This window comes from Meles meles, chromosome 9, assembly GCF_922984935.1.
Source record: "Meles meles chromosome 9, mMelMel3.1 paternal haplotype, whole genome shotgun sequence".
In the NCBI taxonomy this organism is placed as follows: Eukaryota; Metazoa; Chordata; class Mammalia; order Carnivora; family Mustelidae; genus Meles; species Meles meles.
The window spans coordinates 72,434,121-72,461,620 of record NC_060074.1 but is presented as its reverse complement, the minus strand read 5'-3'; the positions used below and the strand labels follow the sequence as shown (position 1 = coordinate 72,461,620).

At 53.0% G+C, this 27,500-nt stretch overlaps 4 protein-coding genes across 5 annotated transcripts; all 4 read right to left on the bottom strand.

Moving 5' to 3' along the window:
• Positions 1-895: 895 nt before the first annotated feature.
• On the bottom strand, positions 896-3,577 carry HOXD10 (homeobox D10). The gene is made up of 2 exons (XM_046019274.1): positions 2,758-3,577; positions 896-1,382 (listed from the first exon to the last, which is right to left on the bottom strand). The coding sequence occupies exons 1-2, from the start codon at positions 3,500-3,502 to the stop codon at positions 1,105-1,107; spliced, it is 1,023 nt and encodes a 340-aa protein (XP_045875230.1). The 5' UTR covers positions 3,503-3,577; the 3' UTR covers positions 896-1,104.
• On the bottom strand, positions 1,354-13,083 carry HOXD11 (homeobox D11). 2 transcript variants are annotated; one of them, XR_006820305.1, is made up of 3 exons: positions 12,303-13,083; positions 11,098-11,552; positions 1,354-1,382 (listed from the first exon to the last, which is right to left on the bottom strand). XR_006820305.1 is itself a non-coding variant. In XM_046019275.1 (2 exons), exons 1-2 carry the CDS (start codon positions 13,081-13,083, stop codon positions 11,317-11,319), a joined length of 1,017 nt encoding a protein of 338 aa, XP_045875231.1. In that variant the 3' UTR covers positions 10,849-11,316. The 2 variants fall into 2 exon arrangements, 1 of the variants encoding a protein (XP_045875231.1); XM_046019275.1 differs by lacking the exon at positions 1,354-1,382 and having other exon boundaries at positions 10,849-11,552.
• Positions 13,084-19,616: 6,533 nt separating this feature from the next.
• HOXD12 (homeobox D12) lies at positions 19,617-20,578 on the bottom strand. Its single transcript, XM_046017975.1, has 2 exons — positions 20,005-20,578; positions 19,617-19,855 (listed from the first exon to the last, which is right to left on the bottom strand). The coding sequence occupies exons 1-2, from the start codon at positions 20,576-20,578 to the stop codon at positions 19,617-19,619; spliced, it is 813 nt and encodes a 270-aa protein (XP_045873931.1).
• Positions 20,579-25,694: 5,116 nt separating this feature from the next.
• HOXD13 (homeobox D13) lies at positions 25,695-27,500 on the bottom strand. The gene is made up of 2 exons (XM_046019841.1): positions 26,726-27,500; positions 25,695-25,945 (listed from the first exon to the last, which is right to left on the bottom strand). Exons 1-2 carry the CDS (start codon positions 27,498-27,500, stop codon positions 25,695-25,697), a joined length of 1,026 nt encoding a protein of 341 aa, XP_045875797.1.

Below are 27,500 nucleotides of genomic sequence, written 5' to 3'. Positions count from 1 at the left end.
CCACTGAAAGTGTTAGAAAATAACAAAACCAAAACCAAAGACAGGAAAACACACAAAAGGGGAGCTGTGGGGAAAAAAGCAGCGGGGGCACCGTCTTACTAGGCTCTGGTTAGAGGGAAACATACACCCATCTAGAATTCAATTATGTTACTTCTTGGGGAGGTGGGGAGAAGACTCCCCTTCTTCCCAGCTAGGAAAACAGCACACCCAGGCTGGATTATCACTTGCCTCCATCAACCACTGCCGAATTTTAGCACCCTAGGCCTCCTTCAGCATCTCCCATCTTCCTTCTTCTTGCTCTCTGTCACCATCCTCAACTGCCCCAAACAAGCAATTTAACCGAAAGATAATCTCACCAAAGACTTTCATTTCTACCGTAACATAGGTCCATTTCAGAAAGCAGAGGGAGCGAACTCGTTTCCAGAGTTTATTGCATTATACATGCGACCAGAACATGCACAGAAAGGACAGGTTGCTGTTGTACTTCTACCAAACCACAGATGCACCACAAGGGAAGGCTACAAGGCATAAATCGTCAATATTCCATCTCACCAAGGACAATTGCTAAATTCATTTGCGAAAAGATACATTGTAATGTGCTTTTTTAGTCCCCCTCCCCCCAAAGCTTGTGGGTTTTCTTAATCTTTTTTTAAATATATATGTAATTTAAGTACTTTTAAGTACTGAATGTATTCAAAACGCCATGAGATCATGGACTAACCACACACAGAGACCTTTTGCGTTAGGAAAAACATGAAAAAGTCACATTGCTGGATGGATGAATGAACTGATGGATGCTGTACAGTTCCAATAAGTTAGGACCCAAATGAAAATGCGCAGTAATAGTTACCCTGCATTACGATGAAAAAATAATAAATTACACGTGCTAGTTTTTTTAAATATATATATATACTCATAGGGATTACAGATCACTTGCAGCACGAACAGAATGACCCCAAAGTCACATTCTAGCAGGAAACAAAACAAAACAAAACAAATAACAAAGAGCAATGAAGGTTTTGTTTCCGCCTTCCCAGTCCTCCAGCACTCGGCCCTGGAACGCGGTGCCCCCTCTCCGATCCTGGCCTCCGACGGGCCTGGGACCTAAGAGAAGGTGAGGTTGGCGGTCAGTTCTCGAATCCGGTTCTCTCGGCTCATCTTCTTGAGTTTCATTCGGCGGTTTTGAAACCAAATCTTGACCTGCCTGTCGGTGAGGTTAACGCTCTTACTGATCTCTAGGCGGCGCTCGCGGGTGAGGTACATATTGAACAAGAACTCTTTTTCTAATTCCAGCGTTTGGTGCTTAGTGTAAGGGCACCTCTTCTTTCTGCCACTCTTTGCAGTGAGCCAATTGCTGGTTGGAGTATCAGACTTGATTTCCTCTAACAAAATTAAAGGGAGAAGAAGAAAAAAAATCAAGATTTTTTTTTTCTCTCAGTCTTTTCAAATGTACCCTTGGCCATGACCCCGCTGGCAGCCAGGCCACTTTGGGAAATGCTGGTATTAAACATTACTCATATGAGGTGGGCCCTGGAAAGGATTTGTAATTGATGCCAGATTAGTTTAAATGCCCAAAATGACACGATGGGCGGGTACTCCTGCCCTTGGTGTCAGGGTTTTCTCTCTTTCTCCCTCTCAACTTTCTGATCTGCACAAAACATCAGTACAATAGTAAAGTTTCAGGATCTCCCCAACAACATTCTAACTGGGCAGCTTATAACTGGGCTGGAGTGGAAGAAGCAAACTACAGCCTGAATAAGGCTACCAACCCCACGGCTGCCTCACATCCCCAAGTCTGCCACTTCTTCCCCACTTTTCTTGCCCAGACAAGGAGCCCCACAACCAGGTTGATAGTTGCCCTTCTCTTTCAAAAGATAACCAAGGAAGCCAGTACACCTTCTCCGACCTGCCTGGGGCATTGTTGTACTCCCCAGAATTTCTTGCATTCTCATGCTTTCTTGTCCCCACACAAAAGCATCCTCCCACTCCCAGAAATGTGGCTCCTTACTGTGGCCCACCTCTGGGCACTGAGGGAGAGGCTTAAGGGCAGGGCTCCTTCTCAAAAAGCCAGCACTCCTGGCTCTTTGCCCCAGCCCAGCCCTAAGGCTGGCCCTGCCGGGTGGGCCCTGCAGATTCCATTCTCCCCCCTTCAGCCTTTGGCCTCTTTGCAAATGGATTGCAAAGCTTACGGCACTTTCCCCCAGACAAAGCCAAGGTTACCTAGCCCCGCAGAGGCTGGGAGCCCTGTTCCCCAGTCCCAGCGCCAACCAGCCCAGTCATTTTGTTCCCATTGCCGCCCCCAAGCTCGCAGGATGCGGGGAGCATACACTCGAACACGAACACAGTGCCTTGGACCGCCTTAAAATCATCATTGGGTGAAAGGCAAAGCTGCGACTGCAAATCTGAACAAGAGAAAGGAGGTTTTGGGGCCGTGTTTACGAGCCGCAGGTCTCATTTGCCCTCTTTTGTTGCGTTTCAGGTCTAGCTCAGGAAAAAAAAAAAAACCCCGGCAAGCCCTTCCTCTGTCCAGGCGCCATCAGCGTGGGGCCAGGACTAGCCAGGAGGGCCAGGGCAGCCGGGGAGAAGCGGGGACCATCTCGAGACTGAGACTGCCCCTCTAAAAGCCAGGAGGAGCGGCACCTGCCAGTCGGGCCCCGCCTCAGCTGCCCCGGCTCAATGCTGGGCACCCAGGCGCTCCCTCTCCGCCGGGTTCCCGGGCTGCACGCCCCGCTGGGGTGGCAACTTGCTCATACCGACCTTTGCTTTCCTTCTCCTGTACTTCGGGACTGGACACGGAGACCTCAGCCAGGCAGCTCCTTTCTTCCGGAAGGCCGCCCTTGGCCTCGGGGCTCTCCACCTGGGAGACTTTGGTGGGCTCTTGGCCGCTCACAGGCTCGTTCATCTTCTTTTCCATCTGTAGCTGGGCGGCCGAGAGCTGCGGCTTGGCCGCGCCGCGAGGGTTGAGCTGGAGCATGACTGTGGAGCTGCCTTCGGGGCTGTTATTGTACTCTTGGGTTTTCCCGGTGGCGTAGGTCTGACTCAGTCTAAAATATCCAGGGACAGGAACTTCGGGGTTCTCAACGGGACAGGACTCAGGGACCAGCCTCTGGTACGAAGGGACCTCAGCAGAAATGAGTTTGTTGCGCTTATCAGAATACATGCAGCAATTGGATTCTTCCTTAATGTTGGTGGTGAAGGAGCAAGTGGGGACTTGCTGTGTAACAGGTTGCTCTATTCGACAAGATCTGTTCGGGTCTGTCCAACTGTCTACTTGAGGTATATAAGGATGCACATTCATACCCATATTTTGGTGGTTCACTTCTCTTTTGGCCAGAGACGGGAGCAGTCCACAGGTTTGCATTCCATAGGTCCCCATGTCTGCGCTAGGTGGTGGCATGTACATGCTGGCGCTGCTCGAATAAAAACTGTCACTCCTGCAGGCACTGATCAAGGAATCTACTAAAAAAGTATTAGCAGCAGGAGAGCTGTTGGGAAAGGACATTTTGGGGAGGAATTTGAAGAAGAGAGATTGTGTCCTTTGTAGGCTGACATCTCTAGGAAAACATTCCCCGTGTAATTGTGGATGCCTCTGCCGACCACATGACAACCAAGCCAATGAGATTTGAAAATGGCCTTGAGCCGCAGCCTCCTCGCAGGTCACGTGCTCCAGAGCCCGGCCGGCCGGCCGCGTAAGCACGGACAACAGCGACATCTACTACGCGCCCGCGATAGTGCGCGCTGGAGACAACCGGTCCAGCGCTCTCCGTCGCCCGCCAGCCTCCCCCGGGCTCGCTCAGCCGGCCGGCCCCACTCGCGTCCCCCGCTCCGGCTTCTGGGCCCCGCTAGCGGAAGGAAAGCCTCAGCCGGAGGGGCGTCCGGGAGAACCGGCGGGTAGGGAAGCCAGAGTGCCGTGCGCCTGCACACAGAAGCATGCCCCCGCACACACCCAGTCAGAACGCGCCCGAAAGCCGGGGCACGGGCAGGGAGGTGGGGGCCCGGCTGGTTAATTTTCTCCCGGGCAGCGTGGGAAGGTGAGTCGGATTCCCCCGGCTCAGAGACATCCCACCCCAGGGAGCCACAGGAAAGGTGTCTCACGCAAAGACGCGATCAAGTTATCGTGGGGAGCGGAGGCGAGAAGGGCGGCGAGGGCTAAGAGGCCAAGCTGGCCGGCCCGGAGCCCCGAGGACTGGCCGGCCTGGCGCTGTCCATTCCCTCCTCCAGCCCGAGGGAGATGCGGGATCCAGGCCCCTCCGCGCCCGGGCCGGCTGCCCAAGCCATCCGCTCTCTGGGCTCTCTCGAAGGAACCACACCCCGACCTCTGCGGCCGGGCCGCTGGGAGCATTCAGCCCGGAGACAATCCCTCGCCAGCAGTTGGCTATCCTCGAAAGCGTCCCTCCGGTTCCCAGCGGGAGAACTAAACCGAGGTTTCCCTCCCTACACACCCTGATAATAATGAGCAAAGAGAAAGGAAGGAAGGAAGGAAAGAAAAGAATTTGTTCAAGGAAAGGGGAACACTCTCGCCCTCAGACTCCAGAAGTTTGAGAAAACTGGCTGGGCCGAATAGGAGAGAGAGAGAGATGCAAAGGTGTCATTTGGTTCTTCTGCAAAGAAAAATATGTTTTCCTTTTATGGATTTTGTAAAAGCATTGGTTTCTGACAAGTGCAAGGTACAAAAGGTTGTGGAATTTATTAATACATATTAGGAAGAATCAGGGCGATCAATAAAATTCTCATCTACATTCTTGGGCTACTTGGTAATTTTCTTGCTTCTGAAGGTTTTTAAAGAGTTATACCCGCTGTTGCCACACACGGGAAGATATTTTATTAACAAATCAATCGAGACTTTGTAAAGGATAAGATTAATAGTTAAGATTTAGCATAATGGCGTTCGCTTTATGAATTATTGAAAATTATACTATTGATTTTTCCCCTTCACTACTAACCAAGAAGGTCAATTTTTGTTTTAACACAAATCGTCAAATATTAAAAGCTATACTTTTGTCAGAAGTTGCGTTTTATAGTTTTGGACAATTCCTAAAATTATTTGACACCGTTTTGCTTGGGAAAGGGGAGGGAGAAGAAAAAAAAAGGAGGTGGGAGAACCTTAGTCCTCTGTTTCCTTTGGTGATGGAAAGTTCTGTAAAGAGGATTTGGTCTGGGGTTGTGGTCGAGCTCATTAAAGAATAACCACCATCACCACCATGGAAACTCAGAGTTTTACGAGAAACTTCTCCAACAACTTCCTTTCTTGTTCTCTGGTTGCAGGCGGGTGAGCCGCCCTTCGGAAGCCCTGGCCTCCGGGCAGCAGCGGGGAGCTTTAACCTTGATTTCCAAAGGCTTGCCCTGGTTGAGGGACCAGGCCAGGGCACAGGAGCCGTCCTCAGGCTTCCCAGATCCCCTTCCCTGCATCGGAGAGAGGAAATGGGCCCCAGAAACCCTGATTGTGAAACAGTTCTCTGTCCAGAAAGGCGTCTGTGTTTTCTTCTCCCCACACTCGCCCTGCCATGGGCTGGCCTTGGGTTTCAGGCCCAGAGACTGAACTTGTGGGCAAATTGGGTTTCCGCCTCAGCTGAACATTTCTTTGGAGCCTGATGCTCATTAAAGCGCCTCAGCATTCTGGGGTGGGGGAACTAGGAGCCTGCTAACTTCTTCACAAAACCCTTTTCCAAAAACCCTCTGTCCTCCTCCCCAAAAAGAATCTCCCCCGGCCTGGTGGAAACAGGCGCTGAACATTATTTTCGGCCTTGGGACCACTTTGCCTGTCCCCTCAAAGTGCCCTCGCCCAAACAATAACCCCTTTTAAAAAACTTCGCGGTGGCAATGAGACAGACCTTTTAAACCTTTACGCAGCTGTTCAAATACAACATCATTGTCAGGTTAAAAGCCTGGTGCCTCTAACTGCTCCGGCTGCGGGATGCCGGCCGGCGAAGCCCGAGGTTTAAACATTACCTTTCCTTAGGGGTGGCGGTTTTTAAGCTTGAGGATGGGGGTGGGGTGGGGTGGGATGGGTGGAGAGGAAGGCAGGGAAAAAAAAAATCCAATTTTTGACTCTAGTCTGTTGCTGCTCCTGTTCAAAGCTAACAGCCACGGACCGGCACCCCAAAATTGTTTTATCAGAAGGTGGAGATCGTGATCCAGGCCTCGGCTAAGCGTGCCCAGGGCTGGACAAAGTGCCCGCTGTGCACGCTCTCGGCAGGCGCCCTGACGCCAGCCTGGCGCTCGGGGACTCTCGTCGCTTTGCCTCTCAGCCAGGGTCGCTGCCTGGAACTCGGTTCTCCAATTCTCCGTATCCCACTCGTGAGGCAAGACTGTTCAATCTAATCGGGAATTTTATGCCCATCAAATGCCCTTTCATAATCTTTATTTATACATGAAGAAAACATTCAGGCTAAAACCCAGCAATTCCTCGCCGAGCGGGTAGGTCTATGGTGAGCCAACACAAGCAGGATCTGCCTTCCGAATTTGGGGGCCTTTCTGTTTCAACTCTCGGGGCCGTTGGGCTCTAAGTCACCCCCACATTACATTTGGCTTTACATGGTTCTTCTCCATTCACAGAAAATATGTGTCTCGGCTCTGATTTTGAACCTATTATCACAAAATTCTCTTTTATTCCTTCTCAAGTATCTGTCTTTAGACCAGTTCCTTGAGGCCAGGGACGCCAATATTTCGGAGGAATTTTATAATAAAAATAGAGCACAATAGAAATAATACAAGGGAATGATCTGGACCTGGGAGGATGGCAAGTTCGGTTAAGACTCTAAGGCTAAGTTGAAGCAAATGGAATGAAAAGACTGGCTTTTAAGGCCAGCCTGTATTTTGCTTAGGAGTATTTAATGTAGCTGCATAGCTGCTGTTTTCGATCATCTTTAGATCAGTTGGAGCAGTTACCATTAATAATAAATCAATATTGCACTATAAAGGAGATGAATATCCATATTTGTACCAAGACATCCTTCTCCCTGGCACAGCTCTTTCCAAAGAAAAAAATTAATAGGGTCGCTTTAGCAAGAAATTAGCATTTGTAATCTAGAAGTGGCTTGCATCTGCACTCTTCTGTCACCAGGAAGAACAGTGATCCTGGGCCTGAGTAGACTTGGGGACTCCTAGGCTAGCCCTGAATTTGGGCCCTGAGTGGCCTCAGGGCTGTGCCGTTCCTTGGGGGCAGATTGGATGGGGACAAATTTTAAAGGCTGTTTCCCCACGGAGCCCCTCCGGGTTGCATTGAGCACCTTCCAGCCAATCTGAAAAGGAATCGAGGGGCAAATGGGCAGGCTGTGGAAGCCACCACCAACTCAATGAAGGGTCTGTGGAGACTCTGCAAAAGGGCAGGCGGCCGGGAGCCTCTTTCCATCTCAGACACAAAAGACTCCTACTTGGCGCACTTTCCCTCCACCTCAGGATCTGAGATCTCAGAGATTCAAAAATACATGGCTGTACTCCAAGAGCCCCACAGGCTCTGAACTATCAGGAGGGGTCAGGTCCGCACCCCCCGGAAGTCCTGGTCCAATTCTCTGTCCTTTCTCAGGCCCATCTTGGGCACTGCGGGTAAGAAGGGAACTGCAGACGCTGAACGCCTGTTGTCTGAGGAAGGCTGCCAGCCAAGGCCAAGGGACTTCGAAAGCCCACATGCACCCTTGCTGGAGCCGCCTGAAGAGGAATATAATGGCATTTGGGGAGGAGGGTTCTCTCCCCACCTGGACTGAGACCCAGGTTCCGCTCGGAGAAATGTCGCTTCAGAGTAGCTTAGCAGGACCCGCGGTCAGACAGGCGGGAGCCGGGGGTGCCCATGGGGAACACCTATGCCTCTGGTTGGTGCCTCACTGGGGGGCTCATGGCGCCTCAGCCTCCACTGCAGCTGATGCCAGCTCCCAGGGGTGGACCCAGGGCCTTTGGTTCAGGGTTTGGAGAAAGGAGACAGAGGCAGCAGAGCCGAGGAGGCCAGCACTAATTCTGGGCGTTGCGGGGGCTTCACAAGAACTTCGGGAAAGAAGGGACAGGCACTCTCCCCCAGAACAGCCCATGCCTGTCCTGGAGCCCTCCCTTTTGGACAGAGGATGGCGACGCAGGCCCTCCCCAAAGTCAGGGGCTTTGTAAAAGGAGGTTGGGGGGCAGGAGGGCATGCAGCAAGAAGACTGCTTCTGAGAGCTAGTGCCCAAATCCAACTCCATTCTCAAGGCCAGCAGGCAGCTGAAAAGAGTGTCCAGGGTTCTATCAAACGCAAATCTCATTTGCTTCAAATGCAATCCCCATTCTATGCCGCCTTGCCTCTTGTAAAAACGTTTCCCGTGACAGTCTGCCACTTCCTGCAGCTGCATCAGCCCAGCCCGGCCCAGGCGCCCCCGGCTCATAGTTCTGCCTGTGCTTCTCGCTACTGGCAGCCCCGGTGCCAGGCATGGCCGGGTTCGGGGGCACTCCCTTGCCCAGAACGACCCCCTCAGTCCCGACGCATCTCATTTTCTCTGAGACCACACTCAGCTAAGTTGCCGGCGCCCGGATCAGTCTTAAACAAAAGCCTTTTAATCATCCCAGGCGGTCGGACAGGGTTATCAGGCGGATGCTGTTTTGGGGAGGAGTTGGTCCTATCCTCATATTGTTCTCCATACTCAAACCAACAAGACAATTAATTTCTCTAATTTAATTAGCTCTCAGTGGCATGACCTATTTCGAGATGTACGCATCGGTCTTTTAAAAAAATCTCTCCTTAACACCACCAGGTTATACCAAGGTATTCTTTGCAACAGCGTTATCTTGAAGGAGACAACGATTAGGTGATTGTCTGTTTCAGGAATATGGGTAACTCCTTTTTCTCTGTCTTTATACAACTTCCCACACCTCGTCGCTGCTTAGAACAAACAAACAGCAAACAAATACCTTAGTGGCCCCGTGTTTCTAACCGGCTGAGATTGCCTATCAGTATTGGGAAAGATAGGGTACCGCGGCCTCTCCGCCAAACGCGCCTTCTGGAACGTGAGCGCGCCCCCGTGTGGCTCTCCAAGACCATGCAAACGGGAAATGGTATCTCTTGGTTCGGCTTACCTACGGTACTGGACACACAAGCTTGCTACGTTTAGACGCAGTTAAAAAAAAAAAAAAAAGACAGATGGAGAGAGAAAGAAATAAAGCAGTTTTAAGCTCCTGCAACGATCATACTAGTAGGGCACTGACATTTTAACGGACGCCCAGAATTCCACACAAAGGAATCCCCTTCCGAACGAAATTATTCAATTATAAGCTTTGTTTCTCTTGCAATTTTCACCAAAGGTTGAAGGACGCTTTGGAAAACAATATAAATATTTTTAGGTTTGTTCCATATCATAGAAAGCACAATAACTTATCTGACGGTGCAGCAGTTTTTTTCAAATACAACGAAGGAGTAAATCTGACTAAAGCTTCCTCTTTCAAATGCCTGCTTTGAAAGCCGTGGTTCTTCATTAGAGCAAAGAGGACTGCTGTCTGTGACCACCCCCCCAAAAAAACCCCACCTCAGTATATACTAGCTGTATAAAAAAACATGCATGCTGGTAGACACTTAAATCTAGCCAGTATTTTAAAAAGAAGTCAACTGCTATTGAATTACACAAATGTTTGAAGGGAAATTAAGGTTATTGATCCTGAAATTAGGCATTTGCTTAGATTTATGGTGAGTCCCTGATATGATGCTGTGTGGTCATAAATGTATATGGGGGTCTGGATATGTGTAAGCATGTCTGTGTGAGAGTGGGTGGCGGCTGAATATCACAGAAGAATCTTAAGGCGCCTAATTATTCAGAAAGGTTAAAGGTGATGACCTTGACATTTTGGAAGTTCAAAGGCATACACTTATGCACTTATGTTTTTCCTCCCCCCCACCAAACTTTGGCAATTAAAAATATTTTGCATTTGGAAATGCATACCTCCTCTGAAGATGCATGGGGTACTGTACATCTTATGGATTTCTTTCTTTCTTTCTTCCTTTTTTACACTTTGGGCTTAGGAGAGGTTAAGAGTCATGATTCACTTTACCTTTTTTCAGAGAAAGAGATGCTTTTCTCACTCCTACAGTTTATTGCACATTGCGGAAATCTCTTTTGGGCCCACCAGAAGGTGTATAATATAACCCAATTAAGCTGTTTAGAACTTTGGCTTTTATGGTGTTGTCTAGACAGTTCAAGGTTTTGTAAACAGCCTGGCCTGGCCTAGCAACATAATGTGCAGTTCAGCCCCCACCACATTCTTTAACTTGAAGCGATAAATGCAGTGAGAAGTGGGTCTGCAGCCTCAGGCCCTATTCCAGGGAGGGGTCTTACCTTCTCCTCCACATGCCTGCTGTGACCCTAGCAAGGATCCCAAGCCCTCTTGACCACTGGTAACTCCCTTTTAGCAAACTTTTTTTTCAAAGAAGCTTTCTAATTTTGGTTTCTTTTTTTTTTTTTAAGGGAATTTGGGTCCTGACACCTTGTTAAGATTAAATTTAGATTTTCTAACAAGTTTTTTAAAAATGAATTTTGTCTCTTCAGAAATTCCAAGTTCACTAAATTGGGGGTGGGGGGAGTAGACTTCCTTCTTGGGTTCCTGCTGCCCCAGCCTCACTGCCTACAGAAAGCAGCACCAGAATGGCTGGGTCACAGCCTAATTCAGAAATTCATCCCTAAAGTGATTTTTAAAACCGGTGTAGCCTAGACAGGGTGGGAGAGAGCTACTCTTATTTCAGCGGGATTAAAAAGCATTTCACCTGGTTTTCAGTTGCATATGGGAGAAGGTTCTGACCACCAAAATCCCCTAATCAGACACTAAACTTCTTTAAAGAGTAAAAAATCATATAGTGTGTTGAAGCTGTAACCTCCATTTTACCAGAAACCATTTATTCACACAAAACACAGTGACTTATGCCTTGATACGACAGACCAACAGGCCGAAGATACATTTCCCAGAGTTTAAATAATCTGCATTCACTAAGGGGATGATCAGGTCCCTTAAACTCAGAACAAAAACAAGCACCTTCCAGCCTAGCGGCCTAACTCTCTACAGATCCCACAGCGTCCCCACCGGGACTCTGAGAGAAGGAGGGAGAACAACAGCACATTGGCGGTAAAATTGTAAAGGGACGTTTGCATTTACCATTTTCCCCTTATTAGGATCCATTCGGCCAAGTCCCCGGCCTCGTCCGCAGGCAGCAGTGGTCGCTGGGAGGTCCCGAGTTGACCGTGGGAAGGAATCGTGGAGTTCCACAGAGAAGAGGCGTCATTAAACCCAAGGACACTGGGCCTGCCCAGGGCAGGCTGATGGGGAAGTGGGTGGGTGAGTGGGGCTCGGGAAGAGGGATGCTTCCTGGAGCTCTCAAAATAAGGGGTTTCCAGTGAAATACTGCAGACGGTCTCTGTTCAGTTTCTTTTCTTTCATTCTGCGATTCTGGAACCAGATTTTGACTTGCCGGTCAGTGAGGTTGAGCATCCGAGAGAGTTGGAGTCTTTTCTCTTTGTTTATGTACACGTTAAAGAAAAACTCGCGTTCCAGTTCGCGGATCTGGTACTTGGTGTAGGGACAGCGCTTTTTCCGGGACCGCTGGGGGGGCACTGCAAGTCAAAGAAACCAAGAGGTGAGAGAGGCCGCTGGCTGCCCACCCCCGGACGCCCGCCGGCCCAGGCCCGCACGAGGGCCAGGCCTCGGGCCCTTTGGGGACGTCCCCTGCCGCTACTGAAAGGCCCTGCCTGCGTCGTGGGGGATGATATATGGGCGGGCACAGGAGAGAGTGCGGGCGTGGACCTGTGTTCACGCCCGGACACACACACACACACACACACACACACACACACACACCCTGGCACGGAAGTGGAGAAGCAGAGGGCAAGGCCGGTTCTGAGTTGGAACCCGAAGGGAGAGAAACACGAGCGCGCCCAGGCATCTGCACTACTCCAGTCAGCAGCGCGCGTCAGCCAGAGGCTTGGATAAAGTCCAGTTCAAGGATCTCCCCACCCCCCCACCCCCCCTTTAAAGCAGGAGGCTCGAGTGTCCACATTCACAAAGTGGCTTGAAATCTACCTCCCCTTCACTCCACGGTCTCTAGCACCACCACCCCCCTCCAAACTGGGGAAAAGCTCTCTGCAGCGATTAATGTCCCCTTCGAAGTCTACCTTAAGCCCACCTAAATTGGTTTCCTATCGTAAACACACTTTACAACGGCCCGGGAAATCTTATAGGATGTATAAACCCCTTCGAACGCTTATAAAGTGGCACATAAAACGGCGCAAGCACAGGGAGGCCCCCGCCCCCCCCCGCGCCCCCGGCCCCCCGGCCCAGCAGCCCACCCCGCACCGGGTGCCTACCTGTGCCGCCACTCTTCTCAGCCCCCGCCTCCCCCGGGGGCCCCTCGCCATCGTCGCCGCCGCCTTCTGCCGCCCCCTTGGGCTCGGAGCCGGGGGTCGCCTTGGTGCAGGGACTTCCCCCGCCGCCACCGGCCCCAGTCTTGGGGTCGCCCTTGTCGGCAGCGCCCTCGGGCTGCGGCGGCGCAGGAGGTGGAGGGGGCTGCGGCCCTGCGAACGGGGGCCCGGGCGCAGCCTCGTAGAACTGATCAAAACCCTGCGGCAGGATGCCATTTCGGCCCACGGCGCTGTAGAAGTTGGAGGCGGCGCCCGCGGGGCCGTGTGGCGGCCCGGGTGCGGCGCACACCGGCTCCGGCGCCTTGAAGAGCACGTCCGGCCGGCGGCCCGCGGGAGGCAGCAGCTCGCGCTGCATGGCCGCCTCCTCCGCCGCCGCCGCCGCTGCCGCGGCCGCAGCAGCCGCCGCGTAGTAGGGAGCGTAGCCCCCGGCGCCGCCGCTGCCGCCCCCGCCGGGGCCGCCCCCGCCGCCGCCGCCCCCCGCGCCGCCGCCGCCGCCGCCGCGGTACGGCCACTTGGCGCGCTCCAGGCCGTAGTCGCGGAAGGCCACTTCGCGCACGGGCTGGACGTGCGGCGCCAGGTTGGAAGAGTAGGGGAAAGTCATCTGGCAGGACGACGGTTGCGATAGGAACGACGGTTTGCTGGCGAAGTCCGACGGGGCCACATAGTAGGCGCAGCCGGGCAGGTACATGCTGGCTGCGCTCGGGCCGCACTCATCAAAGTCGTTCATGGCTCCGCGGCGTGCGCGCCGGCGAGCCCCGGGCCGCTCCCCGCGCCGCCAACCTGAGCCATCGATTGCACAAGAGGCTTGGGCCAGGATCAACTAAGCAAAAATCCCCACCGGGCGCTGACGTGCAATTCATCTTGATTGATTCTGGTGGTAATTATGTCACGTGACGCCATGGAGAGAAATGTCCTTATATCTATATCAGCTTTCGCCAACACGCCCCGGGACGGCTCCTGGCGCCGAGACACGCGCGCGCTGGGGGCGGATCAGTCTCCCGCTCCAGCCAGCACTCCCCGGGCGCTCCCCGACCTGGCTGAGCTGCAGGCCGGTCACCTGTGCGCCGCCGGCGGCTGCCACTGCTGGGTGCATCTGCCACCGCCCGGCTGGGCCGCCCGCCCGCGCCCGCCCGCCCGCGCCGCTTTAAGTACGCGGACCGAAGCCGGCGGGGAGGAGGGAGGGGGAGGAAGGGGGAGGAAGGGGGAAGGGAAAGAAGCGGAGAGCGGAGGGGGGAGCCCCAGCCTGGGGCACAGGGGACTAGGTGTGAGGTTGTGAGGTTCCCACCCCCACACCCCTTCCTGCAGCCGCTCCCTCCCCCGCGACGCCGCCACCCTCTGCAGCTTGCGGGTCAGGAGCTTGTTGCTTCTTGCTCAGGGGGCGTAATTGCTCCACTCTCGGGGCACACGGAGCCCTGATTTACATATTTCTCAGCCCTGCGCGTTCATCGCAGAATAACTTGGCTCTCTCCACTACTGACCCCGGAAGCGCGAGTGCCAGGCTTGAAAAAACCTACACCAAAACCTTACCAGGAGCTCACTCAGGCCAGGGCCTCGGTGCGCACTCGGATCTCTTGCCCTCGCTCCTCCTCTCTCTGTTCCTGTCTTCCTTCTCCTTCTCCGCCTCCCTTCAGTCTTCTCACTTCTTTCTCTCCCGTCCACTCTTCTCGCACTCCCTTCTCTTGTTCCCTCTTGCCTTCTTCCTTCTTCTTACTTTCCCCGTTTCCTCTCCTCTTTCTCTGTCTCCTGATCCTCTCTTCCTTTCCCCTAGCTGTGTGTCACCACCTCTGTGTTCTCCCTGTCGCCTCTCTGCCTTTCCTCTCCTAATGCTAAAGCAAGGAGGAAGTTTAGCCAGCGGAGATGCCCCATGACCCTCTTGAAGTTGGGGGGTCTGGTGAACAAAAGGATCTGGAGTCCTACTCTAAAGGTGCCTGGTCTCCCACTCCCCACCACCGGAGACAAACTACTGACATCTCCACCCTCCTCACCCTCTCTGCTTTTTGGCCTGAGCTAGGACCAGCCCGCCTCACAACCGACCCCTTCCCTGGTCGGAGACCCGCCAAGGCCTACGAATCCACGCTGCCTGGTCTCCCCTAGGCTCCTATGGTGCCCTTGAGCCAGCATGGTCCCTGCGGGGAGTGGGGGTAAGCCCCCCCAGAGGTCCGTTGGCTCTGGGGAGGGGAGCAGAATGCTCTCAGCAGATTTTCCCTCCTTGGTTGAACTTCTCTGCAGCACTTGGCTCCGAGAGATCCCCATCCATTTGCCAAGGCCTCACTTTCTTCCACCGCCAGGTCCCTTTTTCCTAGCCCAGGGGTCCAGGCAAGGCCTGGACTCCCGCTTCCAGGAGAGCCAGCACTTTCCAAAGGTAAAATCGGTCTCTCAGAAAGAAGCTTTCAAACCCAAATCCCAGAATCAAGGGCAGGAAGTTGCCCCTCGCCCCAAGATTCCTCAGCCCAGGCAATCCTAGCACGGGGTTCTGGGACTCAGCCCTATGCCCAGAGCAGGCGGTGCAGGCTGTGAAGCTGGTTCCCTCCCTGGCCCCGCCGCCGCAGTGCCCGTGTGGTGAGCTCTGCCCACCATGCCGACAGACAGAGAAAAGGCGGGTGATCGGAACTCATATCTATTTTCTGGCCGCTGTCCCCCCCCTTCTTTCTCTCCTCCCTCCTTTTCTCCCTCCCACCCTTCTTCCTCCGCCCCCCTCCCACCTCTGCTTTCCTCCCAACACTGCGCAAACAGGTCTGTGGCGACTGGAGGGCAAGGAGGCTCCCCCCGCCCCAGAACTGCCTATCGTTTTGTGAACCCTCCTTCCAGCTGGCACCTTCGCCCAGGTTCCTTCTCGTCCCTTTCTCCTCGGTCCAGACCGCCAGCACACTTATCTCCCTCTCATCTCCATCGCCAGCCAAGCCTCTCACTTTCGGGCTCGGGCTCGTGGTCGACGCCCCTGAATCTCTCTCCTAAAATGGCTCCCCGGACACTAGCCCTGCGGCAGCTCAGGACCCAGGGCAGCAGCTGCAGGGACGCACCCCCCCCCCCCCAAGCCGGGTCTTTACGTGTCTGGGAGTGCGCGAAATTCTCGCACCTTCTCTTTGCACGGGGTGGGGCACAGGCAGCCCGCTGCCCCCAAAGCGAAGCTTGCTGACCGCTGAAGAGGGAAATGGGGAGAACGGAACCATTCAAGTTCAACGACATGGCGATGGCGGCTCCGGTTGGAGCCGCGCTTTGGCGGGGGAGGGTGAGCCATCTGCAGCGGCGCGCGGGTGCAGAGGGGAAGGGGCAGCGGACCCCTCTCTGCGCGTTTGCGCAGATCCCCGCCCCCACCCCCAACACTTGGGCTTTCATTTTGGGCGCAGCCCGCTTGGGCCTTTTGCCCCAGCTCCCTCCTGGATCCTCACTCCGAAACCCAAGGAAAACCGCAGCCTCCCGACCCGCGCGTCCCGCGAAAACCTACCATGAAGACTCCAGCGTTGTGGCCTTGTCCTTGCCTGCGCGGCCCCACTCGAAGCACAAGCGCATCCGACCCTTCCCGCACAGCCAGCTGCTCCGCGAGTGGTAGCTTTCCGCGCAGCGCCCAGAGGCGATGCGGTAATTTTGAGCCACCCAAGATAAGACACTAACTTGACCTTAACTTTGTCAGGGCGCCCCTGGTATCTGGAGAACGTGAACAGACACTGTCTGGCAGCCCTCGTAAAAGCTGACTGGGGAAGGGATTCTGAGTCATTTCATTTATTGCCACTACAGTTCTGCAAGAAAGCTTTTCCTCCCTGCCAAACTTTAATTATTTATGCTCTTTTGGGAAACGAAAGAAGAGGAGAAACGCGGGGAAAAACACCCAGAGCCAGTCCCTTCCTTGCAGATCCTTCGGAATGGGCTCCCTAAGTCAAGTGACTGGAGAACAAAAATGTGGGGAGATCACCTTTGTCCAAGGATGGTCGGACAGGCACTGTGCACCCCCCCTCACGAAGGGGGGTGTGTGATTGCAGCTGGAAGAGGCGGGGTGAAGAAGCACCCCCCCCCCCCCCCCCCCCGCAGACATGAATATTTACAACGGTTCTGGATTTCTCCTCCACCCGCCGGCCTCCCGGAAACCTCCCTAGTCCTCCTCCTTCAGGGAGAGCCCCCAGGCCTTAAGAGTCCCCTGATGGGCCCTCTGAGCTTGCAGCCGGTTGAATGCCAGCCGAAGCCATTTTTTCTCGTTTAAAACCTTTTTTTCTCGGTCAAGAGGCCTGCCCGGACTGCAGCATTTCAGACGACGTATTTGTCTTTGTGCGAGAGAAGGTTGAGCCCTCAGATTTCAGCATTTCTCTCCGCATTTGTTTCTTAGGAATTTTGCCGTGGTTCCGAATCCCTGCCAGAACCTTGGCTAGGAGAGAAGAGAGGACATCACTGCCTTTGTATTTGTGCGGATCAGTAAAGGGGATAAATTTGAAAAACACTGCTGAAGCTCCAACGGACAACGAGATTTTACACTTAGAATAATTTCAATCTCTTTGGGGAGTGGTCTCCATGAATTTCTCCTCCAACCCCACCTCCCAGACTAAAGAGAAAGAGCACGATGATTTAATGGTATACATTGGAAAGAAACTGTTTCTCCGTGTTATCCTAGGGCCTGCATCTAATTCCGGTTTCCTAGTCCTTTACCCAGCTCTCTGGACCTGAGGTCTGCGTGTGGCCTCCGCCTTTGTTTGGCTGTTTTGGGGAAGAGACTCAGCTCCTGGTGCAACTAGCTCCCGGAGCCCCATCAGGTGGGAAGACATTTCTAAAGATAGGGCCTCACAACCTCTTGCTTCTTTTTTCCCTGCTGTTGTATTTTTTCTTAAAAGAGCTGTTTTTAAAATGTTTTAAATTACACATCAAATTTGCTTCAGGAAAGGGGAATCGGAGCCCACGAATATTTGGTATTAGGGATTTAATGGTTTTACTAATTCTTCCACTATCTAAAACTAGGAATTCTCTAGTTTTCATTTCAAAGCTAGCTGGGATCTGAGGTCTGCAAGCAGGTAGTGAATGCTGAGCAGAATTTAACTTCTCCAGCTTCAGCTAGAGGCTCCTAAGGACTACAGTGGGGTGTGGAGGCCACATTTCCCAAGGGAATCTGCTGGGCTCCAGACAGAATTGCCAGGATGTAGGATTTCCACAGGGCATAGCCTGTTCCAAAGTAGCCTGACTGAAACATGGCAGGGAGAGATGTTTTGTGTTGAAATCTGATGAACCTCATATCTAAACACCCTCCCCCAACAGCAAGCCCTAAAGTTTGAGAATTTAGGCAAAATATAGAAGCACTGGCCTACAAGCTGAGAGTTCACTTAATACCTTCCAATCTGCCCCAAGACCCCCGTCTCCTCCCACTTGGATGCTTCATACACATTTTGTTCATAGGCTTTTATACACCATTTTCGGACTGACTTGGAAGCCATTTTCTCATTTAATGAACAGTCAACACCTGCAGTGAAACCACAACCAGGAAAGAAAAACGAATTTGGTGGCCTCAAATCATGAGGAGAGAATCTGGATTGTTTTTGAAAAATTGACATCAGTCCCTTGACAGCTTGGCTGGGACCTGTATATTTATTTCCACTCAAAACATTTCGATGTATCTGATATATACAAGCTATTGTTTTTTGGACAAAATCAAAACAACACAAAACATGCACAACAAGTATTAGATAGCAAAGAAAATGTAATTAGTCTAAACATAAACTGTGGTCTGTTGGAGTGAGGCTTGGGGCTCTCTGGGAGGTGCGTGCTCCAGATCTAGGGCCTAGTCCTCCACTGAAAATAAGTCACTGGACTTGGGGAAGGAATCGTCAACTCTTGGCTGCCATACATCTCAGTAGGAGCTGGGGGGTGCTACTTCTCAGAAGGAGAGAGAAAAGAGGTAGGAATGGCAGAAGGAGCTGGAGGGGGGGTGCTCAGTTTCTCTGAGGGTAAGGCAGGACACCCCAGCACAAGCAAAACAACTCCATTTGGCATCAGGAACCCCAGTTTCCACAAAGCAAACCCAGCAGGGCCCAGGGCCTTACAGGCACCCCTGAGGCAGGCCAGACGTGGGCTCAGAAAAGGCACAGTGGCTGAGGCACAGAAAGGCCCCCTGTGGAGTTGTGCGGTGGTGAAGAGGGTGAGAGAGGGTGAACTTCTCTCTACTTGGTCAACAGCAGCGACCAGGGGCTAAGGATTTGAGGGACCTCCTTCTTCACCCCCTGGCTGATGGAGGAACTTTCGTCTCTCCCTATGGTGGCCCATTACCTTTATTCAAGAAAGACATGTCCACAACTTTACCCATCTGAAGAGGGAAGCCATATTTACAGTTGGAATGTAGGACACCCCTCTCCTTGCTCACTCCCTTCTCTTCCCCCTGGATATTTTTCCCACCTCCTAGTGCAACTCAGCCTCAGAGCAGATTAGCAGCTGTCCTCACCAAAGCCGAGTCCAATTACAGAGTGCAGGGCTCTGGCCTAGACATATGGGAGGAGATAGAAGAAGTAGGAGAAATTTTACCAGTCCTATCTAGAGACCGCAGTTTGCCCTGGAGCCTCAGCCTCCCTGGAATCCACGGAAAGGAAGTATCCACCCTATTCTGTCCAGCTGGAGGGGCCAGCCCAGCCCAAACTCCGAGGGGTTTTCAAATTTGTCCAGCCACACCGTCCCTCCCCTCCCCTTTCCTCCCAAAGTCTGAATGTCTAGGGTGGCTTTTGTCCTCCAGAACCAGCCAGGGCAGACAGGAGGGGGGCGGTGCCCTTTCTTTCCCCAGATCCAATTTTCTGGCTTTGCCACAAGGGGCTTTGGCTGCCAAGAGACAGAATTGTGCCTGCAGCCCTTTTCTACTCCTTCCTGAAGGACTTCCCAGATTTAATTCCACTCAGAGCTCTAGCGGGGTGCCTACTAAATTCAAAAAGGACTGGGGAGAAGAGGAAAGGGAGTCTAGGTGGAAGCAGAAATCCAGTACAAGGGTGCTAGAGTGAGCGCCCATGTAAATACCCCAGACAAGAGCTAGGACAGGTGACCCCAGACCCCCACTCAGGAAGCCTCAAGGCCAAGGTTATACTTCGACTTCTGCAGAACCCTCCCAGAGAGCTGGAAGCCTAGAGGCCCGACTGGCCCTGTCTCCAGATCCTCTGCTGGCTTCCGGGGCGGCAGACGGAGCGGAAGGGTGCTGGGGACCAGCGGAGAAGGAGCGGAAGGAAAGGCTCCTATCCGCAGCTCTTCCTACACGCCAGGCCTCGGCTTTAAAAAGACAGGACTGGCCAGCCGCGACCTCGCGGGGAGCTAGTATAGCGCCAGTGCCTGCTCGCGCAGGACCACGCGCTTCTTTTTCATACGCCGGTTCTGGAACCAGATTTTGACCTGCTGGTCGCTGAGGTTCAGCCTGTTGGACAATTCCTTGCGCTTCTGGCGGTTGATGAATTCGTTGAGGAGGAATTCGTTCTCCAGCTCCGCAATCTGCTGCTTGGTGTAGGGTTTCCGCTTCTTGCGGGTCCTCCCTGGGGCTGCCCCCCACGGCAGGCCTGCAACACAGCCCCAACCCAAGTCAGCCCGGCCGGCCGCTGCTTGTAGCCTGCCCGCCCTCCGCGGCTCCCTCCCCCTACACACTCTCCCCTGCACCCCGCCTCCCAACCCAGCCTAAACTGGCCCAGGGAGCGTGGCCACCGTTTACCGTCGGGCAGAGAAGGTCTCAGGCAAGAGGCGACGCTCGCCGCCTGCACTGTCATGTTCAAGTTGAGCGGGCCCTTGGCGTCGTCCTTGAAGCCGGCAGCGCAGGGGGTCCCCTCGAGTAGGGTTGCAGAGCCCGCTGCCGCACGGCCCACACCCGCGTAGTCGTACTTGGCCGCTTTGAGAGCAGCGGCCGCTGGGGCCAGGCTAGACTCGGGGACGAAGGGCGGCCGCGCACGGCCACGGTCCTCCGGCCCGGCAGCCACATCGGGCGCATAAAACTTGGCCTGCTCTTCGGGTCCGTCCTTGGCGCCCAGGGGCTGCAGGCCGAGCGGCCCGGAACCAGCCAGGTAGGGCTGCGAGAAGCTGCCGAAAGCGGTGGAACCGGCAGGCTGCGCTGGGGCGCAGGAGGCGGGCGTGGTGGGCCAGGGTAGCGCGCCTCGCGGGTATGAGATGGGGGGGAGTGCGGCCAACTGGCCGCCATTCGGCCGCAGGTTGGAGAAGTAGAAGGAATCAGGCGACTGCAGATTCAGAAGCGAGCCCACATAGCCCGCTCTGTAGAGACTGCGCTCACACATCTCCAACAAAGGGCTTCGGCTGGGCTTGCAGCAGTATTTAGTTACAACCGGGAATAAGAGGACAGGCTCAGACGATTGGACGAAACTTTGCCTGCAGGTTCTTCAAAGCCGGTCATTTCAGCACCGCCTACATCCCCCCGACCCGTTTCCCCCCCTTCAGGGTATTATGATAACACCCGCAATATTGGATGGCGAAGGACGAGGCTGTCAGGCAGAGCCAAGGAACGTTGAGCAAAGGTGAAACCACTGGGAGTTCCCAGACTCAGCTTCAGGATCTGGGGACATTGGGTGCCTTTGCCTGAGTGTCCCTTGGGATCCTTATTGGTCTTGATTAGCTTTGAACTCCCTTTTTCCACTGGCTGCCTGGGCCAGGCTTGCTTCCACCAGCTTTAAGTTGCAGCTAAGGCCTTTTCTAGTACTGTGCACCTCTAGGCTTGCACGGAGAGTGCACGGTGTGGTGGGGCTACCAGCTCTGTCTCTAGGCCTGAGCAATGCTTCTCAAACGCCGATTCCTCCCTGCCCTGTTCCTCTGGAGAGGATTCTCTGCCCTAGTGGTCTAGCAGCGAAGATCCACACACTGCCTGAGCCTAGCGCAGTCCAAGAAATTTGCTGATGGAGGAGAAATGAAACACAAACTCTGCCCAAGTTTGGCTCCCAGGAAGGTGGTTTCACACCAGTTCTGGTGTGCTTCTCCATGGCCAAGCCCTCTGCTCCCAGGAAAGTTGAGGCCAACCAAGTCCATGGAGAATGCTGGCCAGGGAAGGGGCAGCTGCACTGGCCAATCGTTGCCAAAGGCTACATTCCTTTTGTCGCCTGGAGTCACCTCGGTGACTACATCCTGCCAACCAGAACTCCAAGCTGCTCAACTCTGCAGCAGGCAGATGAAGATGAGCTCCCCCGACCTGTTCTTCTGTGGAAGAACAGAAGAGCCAGAGTCATTCGGCTGGGAACAGCGGGGCCCACCGAGGCAGCAGGCTGGCGGCATTCCTTGGCTCAGTGCCTCCAGGGTGGCTGACGGGTTCGGGGTTCTGGCGAACAGGGATGCGCTGGGGCCAATCTCTCTCGCTGGGAGCAGTGTGGCCACCCCCCTCCGCAGGCCCTCCGATTTAGTTTGGCCAGAGGGCTATGGGTCCTCCTCTCCTGCCTGGGTCCCAAGAAACCCAGCAACGCGTGACTGGAGCCCGCCCCAACCTGCAGCCCGCCTCGCCGGTCCCAGAGCCAAGCTGGAATTGGTTAGACCGCCAGCTCCGGCACGGAGACCACACAGGCGCCGCCGGAGGGCAAGGCTGACCACCGCGCTGCGACTTTATTGTGTGAGTCATGGCGACCGATTGGGCGGCTCTGGGAAACGCAGTCGTCTCTTCCTCCCGCTCTAGGGCGGGGGCAGGGGGTGGGCATGGGGATGTCTGGGACTCTTCAGGGTTCTGTCAGAGTTTCTTTAGTTCAGACTGAGAGACAACTCCGCTCCCCGTCCTTTCGCGGGGTGTGGGGTGGGGTGGGGTGGGTGGTGTAGGCATAAGCTGCAACCTCAGTTCCTAAGGACTTAGGGGATCCAGGCTCTCATTTTGGGAGACTCTCCCTATTTTCCAGGAGCTCCAGTCTCCCCAGGCCCGAAACTCCAGCTCCAGGGATCCCTGTAGTCTCATCTCCTTCTGTCTCAGTATACAGTGATGCTCCGGTATTTCCAAGTTCAGAGGTGTCTTCTCTGGACCCTTAGGCATCCGCACAGCTGCGCGTTACCCCTGGGGACTAAAGATATAAAGGGACTAAGTGAGAAACAGAAAGACTAGAATAACTAGACTCCCTCTATTTCTCCTTGGCTCAGAATGGTGGCGCAGCCGCCCTACCTTATCTCTTGGACTTATAATTTCCGAGGTCCAGCAAGCAAAGTTGTGCGCTGGGATCTGGGAGCTGGAGACTGCGCCGAGGGGGCGGGGCGCGCGGGGTGGCGGGGGAGGGGAAGGGCAGGAGGCTTGGCGGGTGAGCTAGGGAATGGGAGAGGATTTGGCCGCGAAGCTAAACGGCGAGGTCTGCCAATGCCGCCGACCGCCCAGGAGATGGCGAGCGAGCTCCACGCCTGGCGACCGGCCGCCGCACGGTCAAGATCAACAGTGAAGGGCGGCACAGCCGGCCTGGAGTCGCCAGCCCGTGCGGTCACGGCCCGCTGCCAGGCTCCGCCAAGTGTCTCGGAAAGCCGGAGATCGTGGCAGCAAGGCTGGGCGGGACAGTGGAGTCAGAGGCATCCAGCAAGCTGCCGGACACGGGGAAGCGTCGCGGCCGCCTCTTTGTCTGGCGGTGCGTCCCGGCTGCAGAGCGTCCTTCGGCTCCTGCCTCGCGCGGAGACGCGCGGGCCTCGAGTCTCCACCAGTGGCGCTCGAAACCTGCCGGGTTTCGGAGGTGCTATCCCTGCGGCCTCTTAGTTTCCACCCGAAGGAGAGGCCTCTCTCTGAAGCTCCCTTCGCCCTGGCTCCCCGCGGGCCTTCCTTCCAGCGCTTCGGCCACCTACCGGCTCCTCTACTCTCACCTCACTTCGGAATATAAAAGGAATGCACATAAATGGCAAAGTCTTCATCTGTTATTGATTTAGCCATCAATTCAAATTCCACCGGAGAGCATTTGAGCAGTTTTAATCTTCAGTAAACCTCCCATTTCTCTTGGGCGCAGGGAAACTGACCGGCACAATACAGATGAAAGGAAAACCTCGAGGCGATCCCCCCATCCGACAGGAAACCTTCGAAATGGACCTAGGATTGGAGTGCGGCCCTGGAGTCTGGAATTTACCAAAAGAGGAGGGAAAACGACGATGGAAAGGAAGGGAAAACAGGCCCGTTTCACATGAAAGCACATCTTGCGAGGAAAACAGAGAAAGTGTTAGAAACTCTTCCTGAAAGTGGAAGGTGGGGGTCCGTGTGTCCCCATTTTCAGGGGTTATTTCTTCTCCAGTTTGAGTCATAGTCCCTTCTCGCTCTCTCCCTCCCTCCCTCTCCCCCCTGTCTCTTTCTGTCAGTTAAGATGAAGTTGGCGGCCCTCAGCCAACCATCGGTCCAAGATATGAAAGAAATCAAGACGGGCCAGAGAAAACGAAAGTAGCTTTGGACCTTGGGGCTCTGCACCTTCTCTGGCAGATCCATAAGGGAACCCTCCCGCTAGAAGAGTTTACATATTGTATGAAGTTTTAAACATCTGTATTTAACTTACATACCAAAAAGTTAGCAACCACTAAATTGATTTGTGTCCCAGCGCTAACAAAAATGAGGCACCCAGTTCCTCAGCGGCCATTTCCCGGAGTGGCAAAAAGGCCTCAAAAAGAAAGTTCACAGTGCCTAAAAATTGCGACTAGAGGTTTAGGGTGTATAATTATGGTTTCAATCCTCAAATGCTGTTTGGAGGCTGCTCAGAGAAGGCGATAAAGGATCAGCTTGAAATGTTTCTTTTTCAATTGCCAAATATGGATATGTCTAATTTCAAGACCTTCCAAGAGTAGATATTTACAACAGCCTTTCTAGGAAGAACACCTTCAAGCGAGCACAATTACCTATACCAAGACACAAACATGCATATTGATTAAAAAAAAAAAACTATTTGAATAAGGTGGTAATATTGAAAGAGAAGGAAAATTTTTATTGGAGTTTTTTTTTTTTGTCTGGCAAATAATACCATTTCAGACACCACAAATTATATTCTCATTTAAAGACATCACTACTTATGTTAAAGGCACAGGGAAAAGGGCAGAGAGGGGTGGCAGAAATGGAAAGGAGGTTTCAGACAGCAGAACTGGGGTTGAGTGTTCTTCATCTATAGAGAACATCGTAATGTTCAAGACAACTAGATTTTATAATAAATAAGAGCACAAGAGGTAACACAAGCTTGGAAAAAGAAAACAAATATATAAAGACATAGAAGAAACAAGAGAGTTCTGTTTATTTGCATCTCCCTAGGAATTAAAAAATGATTTTTAAATGCCTGCAGCACTGCACACATAGCTCACAGACATCACATCTACAAAAATAATCTCTCAGTTGTATAAATATGCAGCACTTTAAAAGTAGTTTTTTATCATCACTTTCAGAAACAGGTTTTTTAAAAAAATATTGAACTATAGAGCTCCACATTTTTCGTATTTGTTAGATGTTTTAAAACTCCATGAGAGGCTCAATACATTTGTTCAGACAGTCGAGTTCTTCACTGGGTTCTGGATAAACGTTCCCACCCCTGGCCACATTGATTCAGTCTCTTTCAGGGGGCTGAGGAGATCACCTCATTTCTAGTCCCACAGACCCAAGGTCAAGGAGGAGGCGTACATTTATACCATCCACGGATCACTGTCACACTTGCGGCCATTTAAATATCTGCATCTAGGGCTGGGGAAACGAAGGCATCCATGAGGACACATTATTTTCAAATTGAAGATTATAAGAGCACAAATTGACAGGGTATACTAAACACATAGAACTACAACAGCAAATGAAAGATCCGAAGTAGGAAAGATTGTCTTCATTCCAATATCGATACAAACTCTATTTAATAAGGTAGCTGCTTTTAAAGCCATCACAGTACCTCTAGCTGCCTGCTTTTAGACTTTCCCGGTGACCCAAGAGCACTGTCTGCCCAGAGCTGTTTCCACTTGCCTCAGGGTGACTGCTGAGAGCTAATGATTAAATAGCCCAAATCACAGGATAAAAATGACTGCAAATCGTTCTACCCTAATAGATTATGAAGATAATCAGTGCTAGAAACAGGCATACGAAGTGATTTAAGAAAATAAAACCCTAAAATCATAATGGCACTTCTGAAATTCTTTGGGGGGGGGATTATTAAAAAATACTTCAAGTCCTTTATACTGGCCTGGAGGGAGAAACAGAACATAAAAACATCATAAAAAAAACCTAGACAAGAACAAAATCAATAATAAACAAGTAAGAAACAGAACTACAAAGTCAGGTTGGGCAGCAAAAGGTTTTAGAGCCAGATAAGGGAAAGAAAGAAAAACAATTCACAAAATTTGCCATCATTGGCAGGGAGATGGGGGGAAATTAAATACATATTCAAGTCTTTCCGAAGGTCTTTTGCAGACAACTGAAAGCATTTAAACTCTCTTTGGCCAATCTGGTCCACATCAGGAGACGGTGTCTTTGAGCTTGGAGACGATTTTCTTGTCTTTCACTCTTCGATTCTGAAACCAAATGGTCACTTGTCTCTCGGATAGGTTCGTGGCCGCCGAGATCCGCCGCCGCTTGTCCTTGTTAATGAACTTGTTAATGGCATACTCGTTCTCCAGTTCTTTGAGCTGCAGTTTGGTGTAGGGCACCCTCTTCTTCCTCCCCCGACGGTAGACACACATATCTGGCTGATTTAGAGCCACATCCCCTGGTGTAAAAAACAGCATGAAAAAAATTAGACCAGGGTTTCTGGAGCACCACTGGGGGTTGTGTGTGTATGTTTGGAAGGCGTATAGGAAATAAAGAAAACCAGACTGTTTGCATTTTATTATTATTTACACAGACATATTATTTACACATTATTAAATAAAGATATTTACACTTCAAAGTGAAGGCCATTTGATGGGTCATCATGATTTCTCAAACCATCATCTTAACAAGCCTTCAATTTTATGGCATTGTTATTGGGGACAGTTATAAGGATAGTTTTTGCAAATGTCTGTTGCACACATACAAACATATACAGACCTAAAAAAAAAAAATCCAGGGTTTTTGTTCAAGCTTTGATTTCTTGTGTTTGTGAGCCCTTAGAAGCTTTAGTGGTGACCCTGGGAGAGTCATATCCTTCAAAAGTGAGACCCAACTGTTTGACACTTCTTTGGGGAGGAGGAGCCAAGGCCTGAGCAAAGGGCATGCAAAGACCCTCAGCTGTGGGAGAAAAACAGGCTTATGCCAGCTCAGGAGAAGAAAAAGGTTGTGAGGGGAACTGTTTAAATCAAAGGAGAAATTTGCAAATTTCAGGCAAACCACAGGAACTGTTTCATCAGGTTAACCTTGGCTGGGCAAGGGGCACAAGCGCAGCTTCCAAGTAGGGACCAACACGCCTGGTGCTTTCTTTTCCTTCTCTCTCTCTTCCCTCCCCCCACTCCTTCCCTCATGGCTTCCCCGTCCACACACCCCCCACCCCGCCCCATCCCAACGCTCCTACCTGGAAAGGATGATTTCCAAAAGTGGGAGCCCTGTGGCTGGTCCTTGGCGCAGTACACCTGGCTGTTCCACCCGTTGGCCAGCGTCCAGGACTGGTAGCCCTCCATGGAGATGTACGCCTCATGCCGAGGCTCCCCGGAACCGAAGGTAGACACCATGTCGATGTAGCCAGGCACATGCTGGTAAGGGCTCGTGTAGCCCTGGTAGAAGGACACCTCCTTGGCTCTGGCGGGCACCTCGTTGGCTGGTACGCTGCTGCTTGCCAGGCCCGACACGTCCATGTACTTCTCCACCGGGAAGCCTCCCAGAGAGGCGTGCGGCGACGACTTGAGAGCGTTTTGCTGCAAGCCCACGCCGTGTGACATGCGGCAGCTGTAGTAGCCGTTGCCGAAGTGGTAGCCGTATCCCAGAGCTGGGGCGCCCGGCGGCGCTGCAGCGGCCGCGCCGGGCGCCGGACACTCTTTGGCTGAGGGAGCCTCCGGACGCGCTGCGACCACAGCCGAAGATGACGACGACGAGGCGGAGCCCGCACGCTCAGAGGTCCCGGGGTATGCGAAGCCGGAGGCCGCCGCCGCCGCCGCCGCCGCCGCCGCCGCAGCAGCCGCTGCGCGCCCGGAGTGTGTCCCGGCGAATACTGGCGCCGAGAGGAAGCCGCGACACTGGCCCGGCGCCGCCGCCGCCGCCACAGACGAGGAGGAGGAGGAGGCTGGGGCCGCCCCGGCGGCCCCACCGTCCGCCCGCAGCCCGTCCATGTCCCAGCTCCCGGAGCGGCTCAT

Coding starts and splice junctions, on each gene's coding strand:
- HOXD10 (XM_046019274.1), bottom strand. CDS start 3,502: ATGTCCTTTCCCAACAGCTCTCCTGCTGCTAATACTTTTTTAGTAGAT. Junction 1,383..2,757: donor ACAGGAGAAGGAAAGCAAAG/GTCGGTATGAGC, acceptor TAATTTTGTTAG/AGGAAATCAAGTCTGATACT.
- HOXD11 (XM_046019275.1), bottom strand. CDS start 13,083: ATGAACGACTTTGATGAGTGCGGCCCGAGCGCAGCCAGCATGTACCTG. Junction 11,553..12,302: donor TGAGAAGAGTGGCGGCACAG/GTAGGCACCCGG, acceptor TTTGACTTGCAG/TGCCCCCCCAGCGGTCCCGG.
- HOXD12 (XM_046017975.1), bottom strand. CDS start 20,578: ATGTGTGAGCGCAGTCTCTACAGAGCGGGCTATGTGGGCTCGCTTCTG. Junction 19,856..20,004: donor GAGACCTTCTCTGCCCGACG/GTAAACGGTGGC, acceptor GCTGTGTTGCAG/GCCTGCCGTGGGGGGCAGCC.
- HOXD13 (XM_046019841.1), bottom strand. CDS start 27,500: ATGAGCCGCTCCGGGAGCTGGGACATGGACGGGCTGCGGGCGGACGGT. Junction 25,946..26,725: donor TTGGAAATCATCCTTTCCAG/GTAGGAGCGTTG, acceptor TTTTTACACCAG/GGGATGTGGCTCTAAATCAG.